At 39.6% G+C, this 21,682-nt stretch overlaps 1 protein-coding gene across 1 annotated transcript; it reads right to left on the bottom strand.

The window, feature by feature from the left end:
• Positions 1-2,440: 2,440 nt before the first annotated feature.
• On the bottom strand, positions 2,441-12,326 carry CD86 (CD86 molecule). The gene is made up of 6 exons (XM_053935471.1): positions 12,207-12,326; positions 12,040-12,089; positions 10,421-10,762; positions 6,088-6,399; positions 3,891-4,031; positions 2,441-2,789 (listed from the first exon to the last, which is right to left on the bottom strand). Exons 2-6 carry the CDS (start codon positions 12,083-12,085, stop codon positions 2,770-2,772), a joined length of 861 nt encoding a protein of 286 aa, XP_053791446.1. The 5' UTR covers positions 12,086-12,089; positions 12,207-12,326; the 3' UTR covers positions 2,441-2,769.
• Positions 12,327-21,682: the final 9,356 nt, after the last annotated feature.

The following is a 21,682-nucleotide window of genomic DNA, read 5'->3' as shown; positions in this document are numbered from 1 at the left end:
GGAGGATGCAAAAGAGACTGAGTCAGACTCTTTTCAGTGGTGCCCAGTGACAGGCCCAAAGGCAATAGGCACAAACTGAAACATGAGAGGTTCTCTATGAACACCTTTCAGAAGGAAATCCTTTTTATTGTGAAGGATTACTGAGCCCTGACAGCCCAGATATGCTGTGGAGTCTCTCTCCTTGGAGATATTCACAAACTGTCTGGACATAGACCCAGGAAACTTGCTTCAGGTAACCCTGCTCGAGCAGGAGGGTTGAGCTGGACACATTCCTTAGATCCATTCCAATCTCAACTATTTGGTGATTTACTGCTGGTTAATCAGTGAACTTGAAGCAATCTATCACAACTCTGAGTCTGATAACAGATTTTTTTACATTAGGGCATTGGATGTGAATTTGATGCATCTTTGCCATTTCTTTGTTAACATTTCTTTGTTTTCTGAAATTCATAATGTTCTGCCTAAAAATAAAGGAATGGTGTTTTTGAGTGAAGCTGTTCCATGCTGTGGGTATGTAGTGGATGTACACTCTTCCATGTGTTTGCCACATTGATGGAGTCACTGACTGAAAGCTGCCAAAGAAAGAAATGAAGTGTGTGAGGCGATAGCCTGGAAATCTGAATGCATTTATACAGAGCACAAAAACGCCAGCGTGTCAGCCATGCTTTTCCTGTGCCTTGCTACTGTGCTCATTACACCTGCTAGTGCAGAGGATTAATGTTTCAATACACAGAGACAAATTAAGATTTTCCCTGAAGCCCATCTGCTTTTTTCCCCTTAAATCTTTACCCACAGGAAGGAATTAGACTTGATTTAAGGTAAAGAATAGAGGAGGTAAAGAAATTGAGCAGTTAATAGTAGGAGGTTGGCAGCCTAAAGCAGCCTAAAGAGGGATGGCAAGGGAGAAAACAAACAACTTCACCAATTAGGAACAAATTAAGGATGGAAGGGAGTTTTCAAAGGATAAACCTAACCCACCATGTTGCCTTTTCCACTATTTACAGCTGCTGATATTCATATCATATGTACATATGTATGAATGAAGATATGAAACTTCCAGTTGTGCCATTCTCAGTCATTGCAGCAATACCTTTTTTATTAATTTGATTCCAAGATGTAATTCTGGAAATGTTTCCTCCCTGGGAATACCAAATGTTGGTATTCCCTAACATGATGCTTTAATGGAAGGAGAATAAAAACAGCAACACAGAAAAAGACATATGTTTTAATCAATCATTAAATAAGTTTGCTAGAAAGTATAAAATTCTACAAAAATTTTAAACCTTTACCTTCTAATAACATTTGAATGATATTAATCTGAATGAAAATATTTGGAATGTTAGTATAATAGCTTAATAAACTGAGTCCCACATAGTTTAACTAACTCAAAAGGACATGCATTTCTCTCACACACTTGAAAATGGAGTAAAAATTGACATCATTTAACAGAAAAGAATATTTCTACCCAACAACTATGGAGAATTTATGTCCCCAGATTGCAACTCTGAGCTGAAATTTGTCTTAAGAATATGATGCTAATGTCCCTGCTCTTTCTGAAAGTGTCAGACCTACAAATACAATCAAGATCTCAGAAGAATTTTATCTCAGTTCTGCTGCATTCTTCCTCTGGAAAGATGTCAGTGCTGTTGAAGAATATAAAGTGCAGAGATCATTCAAGATTGGAGAACTGACACAACTGAGCACAACAAAGGATCTTTTCTGAAGGATAAAACTCCTTCCTATGGCTGAACATACCACAGTGTATGAATTGCTCTATCATCAAGGTCTGAAGTAAAATTAAGAAAGGGAGAACATAGTCAATCAAAAAGGAACATGACTTATGTAATATTTTTTTCATTATCTGCTCAGCCTAATTTTGTATGATTAGATATACACCCTTATGATACCTCATGCTATCATTTTATATTCCTGCATCCACCTGAACAACTCTTACAACTCTCAGTCAGAATACAGAGGAACAAAGTGTGGAGGTACTAACTGTCTGGGTATATTGAGCTTGAATGATATTTAAAAAAAATAAGTTAATCACAAATTATGTTTAAAGCAAGTATTTCCTTTAGATTATTTCTAGTTTCAAATGCTTGATAGGAATTCCATGAACTTTCTCAGAAAGCGGGGATGTGCCCTGAAGTTCCTCTTCTTGATGTGAAGCTTTACAAGAAAGCTACTGGTACAAAGCCACAGTGGCTCTGTGAAAAGCATTTATGGCTCATGGTTAGGCAGAAGGCTTTAAACTAGATGACCTTCAAGATCCCTTCCAACCCAAGTCATTCTACTATTCTATGGTTCTATGATTCTATGATTCTATGATTTATACTATGATTATAGTAGCTTACCTCTGATCGTGTTTGCAGTGATGTTTATGATTCATAGATTGTGGCTTAACTCTTTCTATTTCTGAGACATTCTGTGACCCATGCAGCTCTGCTTTCTCCATTGACTCTCAGGATTTTACATTGTCACAGTGCATAATAAAAGATACAACAAAAAGGTAGTCATGCAGACAGGCAGACCATCATGTTTACTACCATTTACTACCATTCTGGAGCAACAATAAAAGCAGAGAACACTGGGCAGTAGGTTTCAGCCATCACACAAAAGTGTTGCATGTTATTCTGTAGGGCTTCTGGGGAGGATTCTTGTTCTGGCAGAACCTCTAAAAACATGGGACCTCATGCTTTGCTGTGTGCAGACATGGTTCGCAGTCAGTAGTCTGGCTGATGGCCTCAGTTTCAAGCTGGATAGCTTCTAGACCGCTAGACTGACACCTAGAATAGATCAATATGTGATTTACAGAAAAGTGAAAAATAGGAGCTGTAAAGGAGTTGATAGTAAATGTCCAGTTATCTTAGAATTTGAGAAAATAAGAAGGTAGGGCTCAGGACCCTTGGCTGTATAGGGAAACAGGACTGACTGAGAAATGCATTTCCCTCTTGCTACAAGGAAAATAGATTCTGATGTCAACATGATTCAGTGCTGAATAAACTCTGGAGTGCTGAGAATTAGTCTCAGAACAAAATAGAGAAATGAAATGCCAAGATCAAATTCTGTTCCCAGTACAAGATGATTCTTTTAGCCCAGTGTGTGGGCAGCTTGTGGTAGAGCAATGTTCAACTCTGTCATGACAGAGATCCTTCCATGAACTTCATGTAAGTTCATCTCATCCCTGCCCCAACTCCACCTTTCTTATAAGTAGCGATAGGCAAGAAAGATTTATATAGTTTAATGATTTTAAGAGCCAAATCTACCCCAGAAAAAATGAAGGATGAAACTTCTGGAAAAGGTGATAAGCTGGTGACATGGCAGTGTCACAGAGCACAAAAAAGAGGGAGAAGTGGATCCCAGGATGATGCTGTTGAGCAGGACAGGAACAAAGAACTCCAGATCAGAGGGCTAAGAAAATGAGCTCACTCTTTATTTCAAATGTACTGCTCTATATATAGAGAACATCGAGAAGACTAATTTCATTGGTCTTAGAGTAAAAACATGTCACACCATTGGTGTGCAGTGAATGATGCACAGTGGCAGAACATATCCATAAACAATGTGAATACCAAGATAGATTAGAGAATTATTTACATTCTTTCCCAACTGTTTCCCAGGCTCTTGCCTGGTTAGAAAACCTTTCTCTTTCTCTTTGACTGAGCTGAGAATATCCACACCAGGATGAGACAGGAGAAAGATGCTTTGACTTACTGCAGGATGGACTAAGTTGCTACAGGAACTAAATTGTCTTAGGATGTTTAGCTTAAGTCCAGTATGAAACCTAACTTTCTGTCAGCAGCTTGAAAGTAGGTAAAGGGATAATTACAAAGGATAAAGCCTGTAAGCTGAGGGACGGTAGAGCTGAATGACAAGTAGTAACTTACTCTGGTTGGTAGACAAGATATTGCTGTTCTTCTTTAATATCACAAAACCCAGAAGAAGTGCAGAAGTGATCAGTACAACCACAGCTATAAGTGGGCCAAAGAAATTTATCTTTGCTTGCTCCATTTCTTTCTCTTGTATCTCTGAATAAGAAAACAGAGAAGATACAAACAACAAAGATTTAATTTGGTGACAATTACTTTAAACGCTCTATCCCAAAGTTACATGAAATAGAAGTTTAGGTCGAGGCATTTGGCATCCTTTTTGCTTTACCAGTGTCAATAAATCACTATCCATATTATTTTATTTCCCTTTCCAGTAACTAGTGAAACTACCTGATCTTACTGGCCACTTCAACAGTAGCAAAGCAAAGCACTCTTTCTGAGGTTTGGGTAGCATGTGAAAGATCAGCAACTTAATTGGTACAACAGCCTATGAGGCAGCTACTGTGCCAATGCTACTCCATGTTACTGTGCAATTTGGAAGATCCTGGAACGTGTTACTACGTGGTGTCTATTGGAAATGATGGTCAAAGCCTAATGAAATGCTGTAAGGGATGTGAAAGTACCAGGGAATTCAAAGGACTTTCCCTCTATTTCTGGTTTTTGTGTTTTTGAGGTTTTGGTTGGCAGGGTTAGCAGCTGATAGAGCTTCATTTATTGCCAAACAAAACTTATGTTTGTGTGGAATTCCTGGTTTCTTAACCGCCATCACTGTTTGTCAGGTATCTATTTTCATAAAGCCAGAGAGGAGAGAATAATTGAAGAGGGAAGAGGAAGATTCAGCATTATAACTAATATAACCATTTCAAGACTAATGAGCAATGTGCAGAGCTGAACAAACATTAGAAGGTTTCTGGATTGTATTTTAATAGTATTTAAAAGTCCTAGAATGCAAAGACATAGAGGCAATTTGCCATATCTGGTGTTGATAACTTAACCCTGTAGCTAAATTTATATTAAGGAAACTGCACTGTGAAACTTTTTCAGAACAAGTGGCAAATTTCTTTTACATCTGCAGTAATAAGGTGCATGTTTATACTACCCTGGTAGTCTTTCCAGAGATGCTACCATTCCCTCTTGGCTTCTTGTTCCTGTTAATGGAAGTACAGCTCCCCATCTTCAGCACTGTCTAAAAGAGACATGTGCAAGCCAAATGAACCTAAGACCAAAGTGGGAATTGTCTTTATTTTGATGTTCTTGTACCATAGCTGATAAACAAAAACATGTGAAAAGAACTTTTCCTGCTCCAGAAGATAAATAAAATACTGCTTTAGTTTAAAGAAAGGATCAGCCATGTGGAACCCTGAGATAATCTGGCAGTAAAGTCATAATGGAACTCAGGTCCCCAGCTTCTTCTTGAAAGAGGTGTCTGAAAAAAGACACAATTTCAGAGAAAAAAAAAATCCCCAAATAGTCATTTTGGAATGTGGACTTGCTTCTGCCAAATGTTATGAAAACCACCAGGAATGCTTCTAATATTAGTCCAAGTTTCATGGTCTTTACACTTAAACTCAGCACAGTCTATTTGGCAGTTTGTGAACCAAATATGGTCCATGGAACTCTTCTGTTTAGCCTTCTGCCTCTTTCTAAGGAATGATTAAGAATAGCAGCTCAAGCACTTTAAACCAGCAAAAGATCCCGTTTTTTATTATGAGGGTAGTCAAACTCTGGAACAGTTTGCTGAGAGAGGTTGTGGAGTCTTTATCATGGGAGATGTTTAAAATTCATCTGGATAAAGTGCTGTGCTACCTATTGACCCTACTTTGAGCAGAGTGGTTGAATTAGATCATCTCCAGACGCCTCTTCCAACCTCACCAGTCCTCTGATTCTGTGAAGTGACAAACTGTCCCAACAGCTGTCACTTCCAGAGACCAGTTGCTGCCTGATCCAGACTCCTAGGTTGTTTTGATGCTACTGCAGCATCTTCCAGGGACGGCATCAATCGGGCTGTGTTCTGGATTGTGTAGCAATTCCTTCTCTGTGCCCTCTCCTTGCTGTAATAAGATTTCCCATATGTAAAAGAGAGGAAGTTCGGTGGCGAACAGGATAGAGAACATAAAACCCTTTAAACCAACTTCTACTCCTACTTAAGAGTTTATTCCCTGCCTTGACCATGCTGCTGTCTGTGATCAGCTGTGCTGCAGTACTGCCTGCTCCTACCCCATGCAGAAATTGGAATGGGCAAACAGAGACTCACCTATGCCCAGTGGGACTGAGACAAGGTTTCCCAGCTGCTCCCTAAGGCGAAGCAAGCATCTGATATTAGTGCGGCTCTTTGTAGGAACTGGGATATTCAGCTTGCTGGTAACATTGTACAGCTTTGTCACAGCATCCTGTGAGACATCCATGTGAGCCGTACTGCTGTGTGTTATGTTCTCATGTGAAATTAGCCAAGTCATCTCCTTGGGCTCTGGATAACCTCCACTGGAAGAACAGGAGAGGTTCAAGTATCCATTGGGCTTTAGTTCCCTGGAGTGCAGTTCTGCTATCTCAGGTTGACTGTAGTTGGCTGAAATAGACCAAAGACAGAGCATCATGAGCCAACCACACTATGTTTGTGACAGTCCAAAGTTATTTAAGTTTTTCTGCCAGTTATTTAAGATTTTCAGGCAGAAACAAGTCTAAACAGTTTTCTTCAGGAAGACAATGGGCATTCCAAGAAAGGATTTGTATGGCATTGTTTTGGTGTGTATGTAGACTTCCTGCTTCTTGTTCTCAGGGTGTTTAAAGGATGCAAGTCTGATCAGCCAGACAATTGGCCTCTGTCTCTTGCACCTCTTTAAGACACATTAATACATCAGAATAATGAAACCTGACCTGCTTACAAATAAGGGCTTAAGCAGAAAGTGGGAAGGGACCACAATGTTCCCTACCTTTGGCCTCCTGAATGGGTAAGGGGAAACCCACAAACTTTTAACTGGGAAATGAAAAGAAATAAATAATCTGAGAGAATTCAGATGGAGTAAGTTCAAAGTGCAGTGCTGTTTAAGTAGAAATATCCCCGTGTCTGTCAGTATTGTAAGTAAACATTTTGCAGCATGTAATTCATCATCAGTTTGTGGTAGGGTTCCCTTAGCTTTTCTGATGGAATTGACTATAGCATAAGGGTTCTTTATTTTGTGTCATTGAGTACAATAAATGAAAAACACACCTGTTTCTTTAAAAAGTTTCCCATGCAAGAAATAGTGAAACAGGATTGGGAATAACTATTTAAACATAAAATATGAATGATAAATAGAAGCTTTTAATGAACACCCTCTCTTAATTAATCTAGATATTCTCAACCAGGATTTGTTTGGTTAGAGGTTCATAGTAAAAACAGTAGACTGTAACGGAAAAGAAGAAGGAGGGAATGTTGACATAATACTGACCACTAAGTTGGCACATAACAAGTTAAAAAAAACCGGAACAACCTCCCAAAAATCAGAAACAAATCCTGAGAAATAGACTAAAGATTTCAGTGAAAATGGTTCATTATTTTAGGGCCAATAGGACTAAAGGGAATATGAAGAAATACTAAAGAAGGGAAGAGGGTTCTTAGAAAAATGTGAGTCTTGAGAGGGTCTCACTCTTCTGCACACACACTCAATGTGTTGGAACAAGGATCTAATCCCTGACCTAGAGAATTCTTAATATGGATGAATGAAGAAACATGATGTTGCTTTTATTTTCTCTATCCTAGTACACAATGCATAGGATTTAGCTTAGTCACTTAAATCCCCCAAAGACATTCAATGGATATGAATTCAAAACAGAAAAAGCTCCCCCTTTTCTATACCCCAAAATTTAATTAAGTTGTCCCCCAGAAAAGCTCAATGTCTGACTTGCTTAGCTGACTGCTGTCAGACTTCTGGTCGGGATTATTTATTCTCTCCTTGGTATCTTATAGAGATGGCAAGAACGTAATCCATGGCTATGAAACTTGCCACAACATCTAAGTGATTTAAGGACTTCAATCTTATTGACAGTAAGCAAGTGGAAATAGTGGAATATACTTTGCACTTCTCTTTTATAGCTTCTGGAACCTCAACTTACTGAAAAGGGATGCTGGCTGCAAGCAGGGTATGGGCTACATATATGGGGCTTGTGTTTGTTAACAGAAAAGCACATTTCAGGAAGTCTTTTGTATTTAAAGACAGTGTCTTCCAAAAAAACTTAGATTAAATATCTCAAGAGACAACAGTCCATCAAGCCCTTAACATTTTTATTTTTCTCAATGGCTTAATCACTTTGCTTTTGTTCTGTTTTCTTAAGTGACCATCTGCCTTACTTCCTTCTGGTTTTTTTGGTTTGGTTTTTTTTGGTTTTGGTTTTTTTTTTTTTTTTAATATCCAGTATTTTACATGTATTTCAGGTTCTCACATTCTGGAAACAAAACTCTTCTGATTATTCTGTATTATAAGGTTGTCAGATTATTGTTTTAATGTTTTTAGTTGGACTGTATTTTTTCCAGCCTTCAGATAACTCTACTAGAGCTTTTTCCACACTTTTCAGCTTTTCAACATCCCCTTTAAAATGAGCAACTGTAAGTCTCTCTTGTGACATCATTTCAGTCTCAATACTTTGAGTAGTGCATATTTTGAAACAGCTTCCCTAGTATCACCTACTTCCCTTATTGATCTATCTAGAGGAAGCACTGCAGACATGCCACAATTGCAGATTTTCCAGTTAAGCTGCTTGTCGCCATGGTCCCTACTTTGCATTTTTAAGAGCCAGAGTTTTCCACTGTGAAGCCTTCCTTTTTTATCTGGAGAAGGATCTCAGTTTGTTGTTATATAAGTCATTGTGGCTGTATGAAATACCTCTAACATATATATAGAATCTTAGAATCTCTTGAATTAGAAGGGATCCACAAAGATCATCAAGTCCAACCCCTGGCCCCACAAAGGATGCCCAAAAGTAACAACTATGTGCCTGAGACCATTGTCCAAACTGTTCTTGAACTCTCTCAGGCTTGGTGCTGTGACCACTTCCCTGGGGAACTTTTCAGTGCCTGACCATGCACCCCTGGGTGAAGAACCTTTTCCTGCTATCCAACCTAAACCTCCCCTAACACAGTTTCATGCTATCTATATATTGTACTAATGTAATGCATAAAAATAACATGTTTAAATTGTATTCGAAGGTACTGCAGTATTTCTGAATGCTTTGTCACCAAGTGATCTAGATAGCTTTGTGTGACTGCCCTGTCATTCTTGTACAGCCCTCAGTTTTTCTTATGCCCATTTTAAGTGTGACATGCCAAACTACAAAGATCCCTCCATGTATGATATGAGATTCTAATTAAAAAGCAGCATGTAAGCACAGGTACATTTCAATATTTGCATTTTTCATCTAATTATTTTGAAGGGCTTGAATTTTTTTAAAATATGGTTTTGTACTGCTCCTTCCTTTGGGCATTTATTGAACAGAAAGTAATTTGGAAGGAAGACAATGCACATTGTTAAAACTGTCTTCCTAAGCTAAACCTTAAAAGGTGTAGGAGACTTTTAGTCCTAAGTGTGAGATATCTATAACATGTTGCTCAGATTTTGGCTAAGCTGATAACTGATTCAACTGTTTGAATTGATTGAGCACTTGATGCTACACATCTTAAACTGAGGGCCTTGATACTGAGTGCACATTTTGAGTTTCTGAGTTCCAAAATGTCACTGAAAATGCTTCTCCAGTAGATCCTGGGAGAATCAAAATTAACAATCTACATTTTCTGTCTGTGGATCAAGGGAACACTTACTAGTAGCACAAAACTAAATAGGGTCAGTTGTCCTGGTACCCTGTTTTTGGCTGTTGTTACACTTGGCCTGTTGTCTTTTGAAGCAGTATGCTGAAGTCTGAAAACACCAGTGCAAGTTAGAAGCTGTTTTATTAATGACTAGCACTACCACAGTGGAAGACAGAACACAGGCATACAGATAAAAGTTACTAACAGAATCGCTTAAAATAAAGAAATTTTATGATTATATATTAGGAATTTAAAATAATACTAGAAAATGTGAAGAAAACATTGGTGCCTCACTTCCATTTCCCTGTTAAAAGATTTACTGTCTTTTCCTCTGATTTCAAAATATTCTCTGATGCAAAAAAATCAGGTGGAATCTCACCAATGTATGTATATAATTTTCTTCAGGGGTATTTTCTGTCTTTCTTTAGCTGAACATATGAATTTCTACTCCTCCATGTAGACTGTTTTTTCTTTATTTTCCCTATGATTTATATGATCATAAAATAGCTGTGTATTTGCAGGGATCTTGCTATGTTTCAATTCTAATTTGCCACCAGTGTTGGTGAGGTTGGATAACTACTGCTACTTTTAATAGAAGGTAGCTTGTCAGATGCAAATAAACAAGTTTATTTGCCAGAGTCCTAAAAGCCATAAAACTTGCAGGAAGCAAGTCGCTTATCCATCTTTAGAAATTCTGCTCCAGAACAGGCACAGTTTCAGGGGCTTGGAGACAGGACCCATATTTCTGGACTGAACGAAATCACAGAGAATCCCACAGACCAGATGGCAATTGGAAGAGATTACTTACCAATGATGTGCAGTGAGCACTCAGATTGGTGTATGACCTCTTTTGATTGTTCAGTTATTTTTTGTATAATACACTGATAGTGTCCCTCATCCTCAACTCCTGCATTTAACAACTGCAAGGTCCATTTCCCGATGTCCACCTTGGTGCGATTTATGTATTCAGGACTAAGGTGGTCATGTTTTTCTTGGCCATAATATACTTCATGCAGCACTTTATTACTGTCTTTTTGCCAAAAAATTATTAAATCCTTCACGTCAAATTTCTGAGAGTTTGGAAAATAGCAGGATAGGTGTACAGTGTGATGGAGAAATGCCTTCACTGGATGCACACTGGCAGCAATACCTTAGACAGAGAGAGAGTAAAATTAATATTTACATCAGCTACAAAAGAATACCAAGTTGCACTCAGAGACCCGACACTTAACAACAGTGGAAATAAAAACAGCATTTAGACACAAATTCTCCCACTAGGTATGATGGGACATGTAGTTGTTCAAACTGACTCATTTAGTCTTGAGGAGTTCAGGTCATAAAACTGTTTCTTATTTTTCTTCCTATATTTTACTTTCCAAAGAAGGCCTACTACACAGAGATTGTGAGCATCTATATTTTAGAAGACTTATCTGCAGGCCAAAGATCCAAACAATTCTTGCTTGCAGCATCCTGAGTGTAATGGGATTCTGTCACAAAGAAGATAGTCGCACAATTTCTGTTTAAAAAGTTGAGTTAATTCTCCTAAGAAAATAACAATGCATTAAATTTTTGAAGAAACTGTGAAGTACACACTGTGTGGTAAATGTGAGTGTCTAGGGGAATGCATGACCAGAAGGTCAGAAGCAGGTGAACACTTTCAGTCTGAATGAAGAATTAATCTGAAGTTTAATGACAAATTAAATGTCAGATTTAATGTTCTCTAATTAATTTAGAATTTAATGACAGAGTAAATGTCAGATTTAACTGTTCTGTTGCTGATCTTGTTAACAGAAATGGTCAATAAACACAATTATGCCTTCATGCAAAGAAAGGATGAACTGCACTACACAAGGGATGATTTTTCTCCTGCTTTCCCCTGTGTCTGTGTGTCCATTATTATGAGTGGTGGCCTGGGGGGACTGTGTTTTCTCGGAATAAGAAATGCAGCCCTCTGTCCCAGAAGATACAAACATCTCTGCTGTGTTCAAAAGGAGGAGATTTACAGTCTCTCTCCTGGTGCAAAATTTTGACTGTTCTTCCAGAGCACCAGACTGCAAAATGATCTCTGTGGCTGTCTCAAACTCCAGTTGTCCCATATCAAACTGGCAGTTTTCAGTTTAGTATTGCTCTTCTCCATAATCCACATAGGTGATACACACACATTTTAAAGACAGATTTAAATTGAGAATTTAAGAGCAACATAAAATAAGTGTAATGTAAAGATATAAAGTTGAAGAGAGAAAGTACTTACTATATATGTTTTATAGAGTCCCTGCACACAATTTAAATACATATCACATAGGCTATATGACCTTGACTGTGCAATGGAAGTGATTAAGGAATGAGCTTCTTAGTGGAGGAGAAAGTATCATATAGCAGGACACAAACAATCAAAACAGTTTTAACAATTAAAAATGTGCCTTTTACCTGGGAGAAATACCATAGCACAAAGGAAGAATATGCAGACCTCCATGACACTGTAAGAAGAAGGAAAGAAGGAAATATGTTAGAGGTTGAAAACACACCAGTACTCCCAAAGAAGTGGTAAAACAAGAAGTTTTAGCAAGAGAGAGTATTGAGAAAGTTAATCTCACCTTTTTCTATAGATTGGTGCAAGAGATTCTATGTGTTTCCCAGCCTTTAGCAACCACAACTAGCATGCTATGGCAGATCTCTGGTTTACAGAGGTGATGTGGTGCAAGATTACTGCAGACTGTGTATGCCATGGGAGGAACACAGAGTCCCTGAGGTCCAAAGAGCTGGACAAGTACCCAAAATGCCTGGAGTGGAGAAAAGAGGAATGGGGAGCATGCTTGGCCTGGCCTGGCAGTGTGAGGAAGAAGATGGGGAATTGAAAGTAGAGGGGGAGGAGAGCGTGATGAAAAAGGAAGAGGTGGGGGAGACGTCTCAATGATGTCAGCTACCAAAAGTGATGAAGTGTGTGATCTTCAGTTTTGTGACAGGAACCTCTCCTTAACAACAGCAAAGGATAACATAGAGAAATCCTATGATATATGATACAGAGAGCCGATGCTAAACAGCATACAGTTCGTTGTAAAGAAAAAATTCGTTTCTCTTTAGAAAACAAGAAAAACCCCCTATGTCTTGTCTCCTAAGCAAAACACCTCTCTGGCTGCTTGGGTTCATGTGGAGTAAGGGCCCATAGTCCTGGTAAACAGCCAAATGTCATTCCCATGCAGTCTGAGAGTGGCACCTGCATCCAGTCTGTGTTTGCTATTTTGCATTTTAGCAGCAGCTTTGTGGTTTTTGTGTGCCTTTTCCATATATTTAGGAGAAGCCTCTATACCACCCTTGCCAAAGTCCTTCACTCTCCTCCTTCAAACAGCTCCAAAGAAACCTCTTTTGCAGGAGCAGATGTAAAACTCTCCAGCTCTTATACTGCCTAAAAACCGTGAGATCTCTGTCTGCTGTCCTCACTAGTAATACACTTTCCTGATGGATGGTTTCCCATTTTTTGTTATGTTTTATTTTAGGCTGGTACACTTGGGTCTTTACTCCAGGTCTCTGGTGTCTTCTTCTCTTTAATACAGAATTCCACCCAGTCCACTGATATGTGTTTTGTGAGTGTACTGTAATGTACAGGTCTGACAATGGTATTTTTTCCAACTTCATCCTACCTTTTCTTAGGAAAGGGGAGAAAGAAGTCCGCTTGGCTTGGAGGATATAGATAACTTTCTTTTGATCCACCTGTCATAGCAGAAGAGGCAGGAGGGGAGGGAGGGCTCATGCAGAATCCATTGTCATAGACAGAGGTCATTCTTTTTCTGCTCCAGCCACCCAACTGCATGGTAAACTTATATCAATGGGTTTTCCCCTCCCAGACTGGGCCCCACTGAACTAAACCAGACAACTGACTGCCTAAGTAAAAATGCCTGTGCCAAGCCACTGAAAATGACAGAAACTACTTTGCAGCAGTCATATTTCCATCCTATAAATAAGAATTTTGGCTTTCAGTCAAGTGAAAAATAAAGGATAGCTCTGTTTTTTTGTATTCAGTGCAGGTGTGTAAGAGGAGAAATTAAAGCAATTCAGCAACTACTGACATAAGTGGAGAGAGTGTTCTGCATGTTTTGCAATGACTGTCACACAGAAGCAAAGAGCAAAACCAGAACTGAAAATGAGAGTGAGAGAGAAAAAACCCAGGCAAAAATACAAAATAGCACTGCATGCCTTTCTTTATGGTTTGGATTTGGAGTTGTGAGGACAGAAGTCCTCAAAGTTCCTACATGTTTTACTGCCTGCCATCTTCCAGGAGAAGGCACGTTGCTGCGGGTGCTGGCATGAAGGATCCTGTGAGCCTGCAGAGGGATGTACACCCACCTTCCCTGCAGAGGGGAATTGATGCTTCTCTCATGGGAGCTGCTTTATAGAGAATTGCTGAATCATTAATTGGGCCACTAAAACTTCAGTGCTGCAAGGAGCTTTTCTTCCCCTTTTTTTATAAAATGCCTTTAACCAATTAATGCAAATCCTTGGACTGAAGGGAGGAAGGGGAATTACACAGTATCACTGTGGGCTACTTACACCTTTCCTTTGACATATTCAATACAAATTCTGTGCTTAATTCTCTCTTATATCTACAGGCCACTGAAAGTCTTGTTGTGTCTCAGAACTGACCAGCAGTCAAAGGGGGCCAGGTAAGAAAGGAAAGATAGACATTGTGGGTCTATGTGTGGATGTGCAGTTTTGCTGTTCACAGGCTGAGTGCATCCATCTGTGGAAGTGGCACTTTTTCATGGTGCCAGTGATAACTGATGAGATGGGAGTGGTTTGAAGACCGAGGGCTTTAAAATTACTTCTGACATCCTGAATAATGTGAGGTCAGTCCATGGGGAGGTAAATATTTTCCTTTGCTAAATAAAGCTAGCATACATGGTGTGTCTTTCTTTCCTTTTGGAGCTTTTTCAGCCATTCCTGGAGGTGTCTCCATGACTCACAATTACAAATCATGTGTGGATGTCAGAGATGAAAATAGAGAAGCATATTAATTGACATTATGTCAGTATGCAGTCAAGAGTCACGCTCAACCTTTTATTTACTACCTCTGCAGTGCAATCACTGAAAGGAGAAGAAACCATATGAGCACATGCACTTTACAAGCCTGATTCATGAGGGCTTTGGTTTGGTCCAAACCAGCCTGAGAAAACTCATGAGGCAGTTCCCACTTGGCTCAGTAAAGGGGGATTCCTGTCCTGAATCATAAAATCATAGAATGTTAAAGAGTTGGAAGAAACCCTAGAGATCACCTAGTCCCAGTGCCCCCTGCCATGGGCAGGGACATCTCCCACTGGACCAGGCTGTTCCAAGCCCATCCAACCTGGCTTTGAACACTGTCAGGGGTTGAGACATCCACAACTTCTCTGAGCAATCACTTCCAGTGCCTCACCACCCCCACAATAAAGAATTTCTTCCTAATATCCAGCTTAAATTTCCCCTCTTGCAATTTGCACCCATTCCTCCCTTTCCTATCACTACAGTTCCAGATGAAGAATCCCCCTCCCTTCCCTGCAACCCCCTCCAGATATGGGAAGGTTGCTATGGGAGGGGCTTCAGTCCTCTTACCAACCTTGTGGCCTTCCTCCAGACTTGCTCCAAGAGTTCCATATCCCTCCTGTGTGGGGGCACCAGAACTGTACGCAGCAGTCCAGGTGGGGTTTCATGAGAGGAGAGGAGAGTAGAGGGGGAGAATCACCTCCCTCAGTCTGCTGGCCATGCTGCTTTAGATACAGCCCAGGGTATGGTTGGCTTTCTGGGCTATGAGTGCACACTTCCTGCTCATGTTGAGTTTTTCATCAACCATCACACCCAAGTCCTTCTCCACAGGGCTGGTCTCAATCACTTCACTTCACCAACCTGTTGGTGTCCCTGGGATTGCCACAACACAGGTGTAGGCCCTTGCACTTTGCTTCATTGAACTCCATGATGTTTGCATTGATCCACCTCTCAAGCATGTCAAGGTCCCTCTGGATGGCAAAAACTCTAACACTGGTGTTTGGAGAAAAAAGGCAACTTCATTCCTTTACTTTTGAGGGCAATTGCCAGAAAGCCCAGTGTGACTTATTGAGATTGGCTTTCTGTCTCCTGTGCCTCCCAGTCCACTGTGTGAAACCAGCATGTAAAACCCAATAGGCACAGTGAAGCATGAAGGTCTTGGAGTAAACAAGAGCTTTGTATCAAGTACGCTTGCCTGGGTTTTCATTTGCTCTCCTTTTTGCTGTTTTCAGTTTTGTATGTAGTCATTATCTTTTGAAAGACACTGTCACATCTGTGCTCTTTGACTCCTAAGTTCCTTCATTACCCTTAAGTCCCTTCCAAAATGTTCCTTTCTTGCATATTCCCACAGGTAGTTAGCTTGTTTTCTTACAACAGGTACGCATATTCTATGGGAAGACTCTCCTGCCCCATGTTGAACTGAAAACAAAACTAAACACTGAACTAGTAAATCACTCTTTTTATTTTTCTAGGGTGGGGAATTTTTCTGAAATTTCCACCCTATGCAACACTAAGCAGCTTCATGAGCAGTGCTGTGAGCCTCCTGGAGGCAGGACATCTGTGACAAAGACTTGACTGCTGACTTGGAAGCTATTCCAGGGGCTTGTAAATTAAATTATCCTAAAAATGCATTTACCAGCCTTCCCCATGTTGTAAAATATAGGTTGATTTGTACAAGTCTTATCAAAGGAAATCACACCTTATGAAAATTTCCTTAACATGGCAAGTTCAGAGGATTCTATGATGCCCTCCACCCTAATACTAGGCCATATGACCATATAACTATCCTACAAAGGGCATGTTTTAAAAACATACATTACTCAGGCAACTTGTGTTTCCTATGTGTTTTCCCAGTCAGAAAAGTGTCACTGTTTTAATAAATTGCAAAACTTTTTCTATTGCTTATTCTTTTAGAACTATCTTTCATTCCAAATTACATTTAAAAATTATGGTCTTGTTGTTTAATTATATTTTTTAATTACATGAAGAAAATCCAACATTCTGTCTTCCTAATGTTTGATTTCTGAATGCATTTTGTATCCCTTCCCATTCAGCAATATCCTTTACTGTACCTAAGATCTTCAGGAGAACCATGACTTTCACTATGATTATGGAATCACATTTCTCTAACATCTAGAAACTCATCTTTTAACAACACTAAAAACCACCAATTATTTAAATAATACCTTTGGTCCAGAGATCATGGAGCATTCCAGTGCCTCTGCAAGCAGAATCCTTCATCCACGACTTGGGGCAGGTATCTCTGAAAGAGGGCACAGCGGCTGCCTAATGACACAGAGTGCTACTGCACAAATTATAGGACACAGCCATGTTCTCCCTGCAAGTGAAACTGCGGGGGAAATTCGGAGGGGAAGAATGTCATCAAACCAGAATTAGACATTCATTTGGATTAACTGTGGTGTTTGAGTTCCACCTAAAGGAAAGGTCAGATGTACATATTTTTCTTCACTTCAAGCCAGACCCAGCCACAGAGCTGGCAAGTTGATTGAGCCACTTCTGCATCACAGGTACGATAGGTGATGTCTGTGCTCTTTTCTGAGCTCTCACACTTGCATCAAGGCTAGTAAAGCAAACTTGTCTGCTGGTTTCGCATCTCACCAAATCACAGCAGCTTGTTTGACTTTGGAGTGAAACAGAAAGGGAGCACAGCCCTGTTCTCACACAGGTCACTATTTAGAGGTGACAGCTGATTCACAGGCCAGTCAGTTGCTGGAGACTCTTCAACAGTCATTGTACAGAAAAGAAATGTAAACGCCCATTCCCAGGCTGTCCCTCTTCCAAGCCCCCCATTTCTGCACAGGACACTTTGCCTGGAAATAGCATCACGGCTACACAATGCAGTACAGGCATAACTTCAAATGTCAGTTTGTAAGGCACCTCTGGTGTCACGGTGTGTGCTGTATACAGAAAGATGAATCTGTATTTGATTTCTAACTATACAAACGCAGCTAACGAAGATTAGCTGCCATGCAGTATATCTATGCTTAGTCCTCAGGTGTTACATTCTTTATTTTCAGTAGGAGTCTTTCAAAATCAGCTGGGTATGTGACACAAACCTCACACTGCTTTCCAAACAGAAGGAACGCTGATCAAGTGCTATTTTTCTTGCAATAAATCAATCTCAATTATTAAATGAAGATGTGATATTCAGTAGCTCAGTTAAATGAGACAAGCCTATGTTCTAGTGCAGAAATTACTCTGGGGACATATACTGATTTTCTCACAGTGCTTCTTATGGCACATTGACTTTACAAAGGTAAAGGAAAAGATTCTGCCTTTCAGTTTTGGTTTCTCCTTTCAACCATCAGAACTGAACTGTGAAGAAATGACCTGATTCTTGTACTCACTGGTGTAAATTACGATCAGCCTCCTTATAATGTGTGTGATCAGACAACACCCTGGAGATCCACTTCGGTCCTTTCAGCCAGGTCCTGATTATAAACATCTTGCTCCAGGAATTCAGGAAATTATTGTGCTGATGCCACCATAGGATGGGCTCTGGCTCATTCTGCTATAGCAGCTTGCTCCAGTAAGTAAGGGATGTGTGTGAAGCTGCTATGACAGCAGCTGTAGCTCAAATGAAAAAGAGAGCAGCTGTGGAGTCACTTCACTAGTAGCAATTATGTTTTTATGGAGGTGTGTTCCTACTTGTTTATAGGAGCATTACAAATGCTTGTGTCTGTAACTGTCCAAAACATTATCAGATAAAGAAGAAAGGCTAAAGCACTCAATCAAAAGGATTACTACAATACTGGGGAATGTCTTATTTCTTTCTCCAGTGTTCCTATCTCAGAGGCAGCAAAATACTCCAGTATGGATCATGCTTGATAACAGAAATGTTCATCCTTTCCTCATCTGTCCTCAGTGCCTGTGTACCACTGTGTGCAAAAAGCCCAGATCACAGAAAATCCACCCTTTCCTATCAGAAATATGTTTGTGCTACTTATAGCAAGTACTCTCTGTGCAAAAGAAGCTTCCTCTTTTTAAGTTGAAATTCCCCTTTCAAAGCACATTTAATTCTCTCACAAGTGCCAGTGTTATTCACAGTGTCCCTGAGCTGCTGTGTAGCCCCAGCCTTCACAAAAACCTTTGCTCCGATTTTGCCTGAAGGAAATAACCCTTTTTGAAGAAGTTCTTATGGCTGGCAAATACCATTCACTTTTCTTTGCTTAAATGGGTCTTTGAATATAAAATACAGTTTTTTGGCAAAGAACGAAGTTACTACAATGAGGTTTAAAAAAGCAGCCTGTCCTTCCCCAGTACTCCACTGCTGAAAGTCACCAAGTTAATTTAAGAACTGATGACACAGTAAAAACACATCTGAATGGATTGTTATGTAAGAACAGTGATATCAGTACTGATTCCATAATATTTGTAGGAAATTGAAGAAATTTAAGGCCATATCTATGCCACAGTTGCCCTTCTTGCCGTATTCTCATTGACTTTTCTACATGACTGAGTAAAGACTTTGTGATTATGTGTTTGACTATTTATATGTATAATTCTTTGGTAAATTGATAACTTCATTTTCTTGTACTGCCAATTTATTTACATGGAATTTGATTTCTCCTGTAACCTCATTTTGATTCTGCCAGCTTAGTAAAACTTGTAATTTTATCATCCATTTAGATTTGTTTCAAGTTGGCTTATAAGCATGCAGTGAGTCTCACAAAAGCCCAGCTTAATGAGTGCAGTTGTTCTTGCCAGCTGTAGATCAAACAGTAGTCACACCTGAGTCTCTTTTGTCTGAATAAAATTTTATATGTGGCATTCAAAAAGGGGCTGCCTGGGGAGAAAAAAAAATATATCCTGTATCCTTTGCCTATTAAGCATCTGCATCTATTGCCTATTATTAGAAATGAATTCCAAATCAGTTTCTGTATGCACGTTTTTCTTTGCCCAGGACAAACTACTCAACAGCTCTGATTAAAAATAGAGAAGTAGGCTTGTTAGGAGTGAAGAAGGGGAAGTTTTTTCTCCAGTCTGTAGCAATCAGAGAACTATAATTTACTTTTAACAGTTTCCTGTGAATGCAGCCAAAAGAATAATTTCTTCAACTAGATTGATTGAAGACTAATTGGACCTAATTTAAGTGTTTCCCAAACATGTTCAGCAAAAATCTAAAACCTAGGAGCATTTACAGGCTTCAGATTTTTTCCTTGCACGCAACTTAGTCTTGCAGTTAAGAAGAAAAACAGGAGAAGTGCATACAATTTTCAGAGATGATGGAATATCCTCCTCCCACTCTAAGATGTCACCAAAAGTAATGATGGATGAGACCTAAACATTGCACTGGAAGAAATCAAATTGGAAATGTTAAATATCCTTTGTCTTTCTGCCTACAGAGTCTCACCATTTATACTGAATGTCATACTAATTTATTGAGTTCAGTTTTCATCTGAGTCAAATCCCCCACCAGCCAGGCTGGTTGCAGATGGATTAGAAGGTAGTACTCTTTGTATGAGCCTGGGTAACTTTTGATGAGATGGTATGTGGTTCCTAGTTCATGGTGAAAGTTTTGCTATGCATTTATAGGTTAACTTTACCTATACTTTTTTTTTTTAATAATGGGTATTTAATGGGGATAGCTGTGTTGGCAATGTATTGCTTGTGATGCTCTCTTGTTGGGTGACATCTGAAATAGGAAACCACTATGTCTAAATCAGAAGAGAATTGAAAAAGTTTGAAGTAAGACAAAGACAGTGTGTAAGCAAGGAAGGAGAAACTAGATCAGGCTTTAATTGAAACACATAAAAATTACATGAGAAGATCATAGAGAGGCAGGGATTTTGCAGAATAGAATTAGAAGTTAGCAGCTGATAGGAAGGTTTTTAAGAAGCGGTCAATGAGAACTCTTTAATAGTGTTAGGGGGAAAAACATACTTCATGGTAGGTCATAAATAAAAGGTAAGCAATTATTTAGAAAGACAGACTGAACTTGAAAGCCCAGGCTTAAGAGTGAGTTTTCATCAGAATTTCATCCACTTCTTTGTCTCTTGCTAAAAGAAAGACCTTCAAGTTGAAATTGAAGAAATAACAAAGATAACAAAGTAAGGATTGAAAATAGATCTCCAAGTTGGCACATATAGAAAGAGGAAACGTTCTTTGTTGAAACCGGGTCGCACAAAATGTGTGTATGACTAATACAACAATACTGACAGGTATTTGGAAAGATGTTTCCTTGTAGCCTAGATTCCAGCTCTGAAAAGGTTTCCCTTGGAGATAGGTAGCAGCAAGGACAAGATGTTAAGGTGAGCACAGAGCTTCACTGAAATTTACAATTGTGCATCAGGGTTGCAGGTTAAAAAGGTTTGGCAATCTGGAGCTGCTTGTGATACTGGAATACACTTACACTATGGTAGGATTGTAGGTGCAAAAGATGGATTGAAGCGTATGGGGACATATGGGGACGTAAGCCTGTCACCCATGTCATGATTGTGAATGCTGCAAGCAGCCCAGACATGCACAGTAGACGCCCCAAGCAGGGCCACAGTGAGGATGCCTAAGTCTTATTTTTTGTACACACAGATACTACTTACCAGTTAATGTTAGAAAGATTTTACTTATGGTAGGCAGATGTTTTGTAGGTGCTTATCAGAGTGGGAATAAAATTATCAAAGGCAAGCAGATGGTGTACTGAACCATGTGAAGATGTGGAGAGGTTTTTTTTAGAAAGCTGGTATTGGGTTGTACTGGAAAGGAGGTAAAGGACATCCTGAAGGAAGGGGTCTTAGTGCCCTACGAAATGGTGTGGCCTGAAAGTAAGTGCTGCCTTCCTTGGGAACCTCAGAAAGCTTCCCGAGAAACTGTGTGATCCAGTGCCTAAGGCTGATGTAGCAACCAGGAAGGCAGGTGAGAAATCATGAGGACCCCAAAACTGCGGTGGTGGCATCAGTGGCAAAGAGTACCACCCATTTTACAGTGACAAAGCCCCTTTAGCCATATGTAGGATCTGAGTTTTCTGTTAAAGGCATAAGGGATAGCAAAATATTCTTCATTATCCCCAGAGTATTAAATGCTGATGCAGAAATGATGC

This window comes from Vidua chalybeata, chromosome 2, assembly GCF_026979565.1.
Source record: "Vidua chalybeata isolate OUT-0048 chromosome 2, bVidCha1 merged haplotype, whole genome shotgun sequence".
Classification (NCBI taxonomy): domain Eukaryota; kingdom Metazoa; phylum Chordata; class Aves; order Passeriformes; family Viduidae; genus Vidua; species Vidua chalybeata.
Note: the sequence above shows the minus strand (reverse complement) of the source record. Positions and strands in the feature narration are given on the sequence as shown.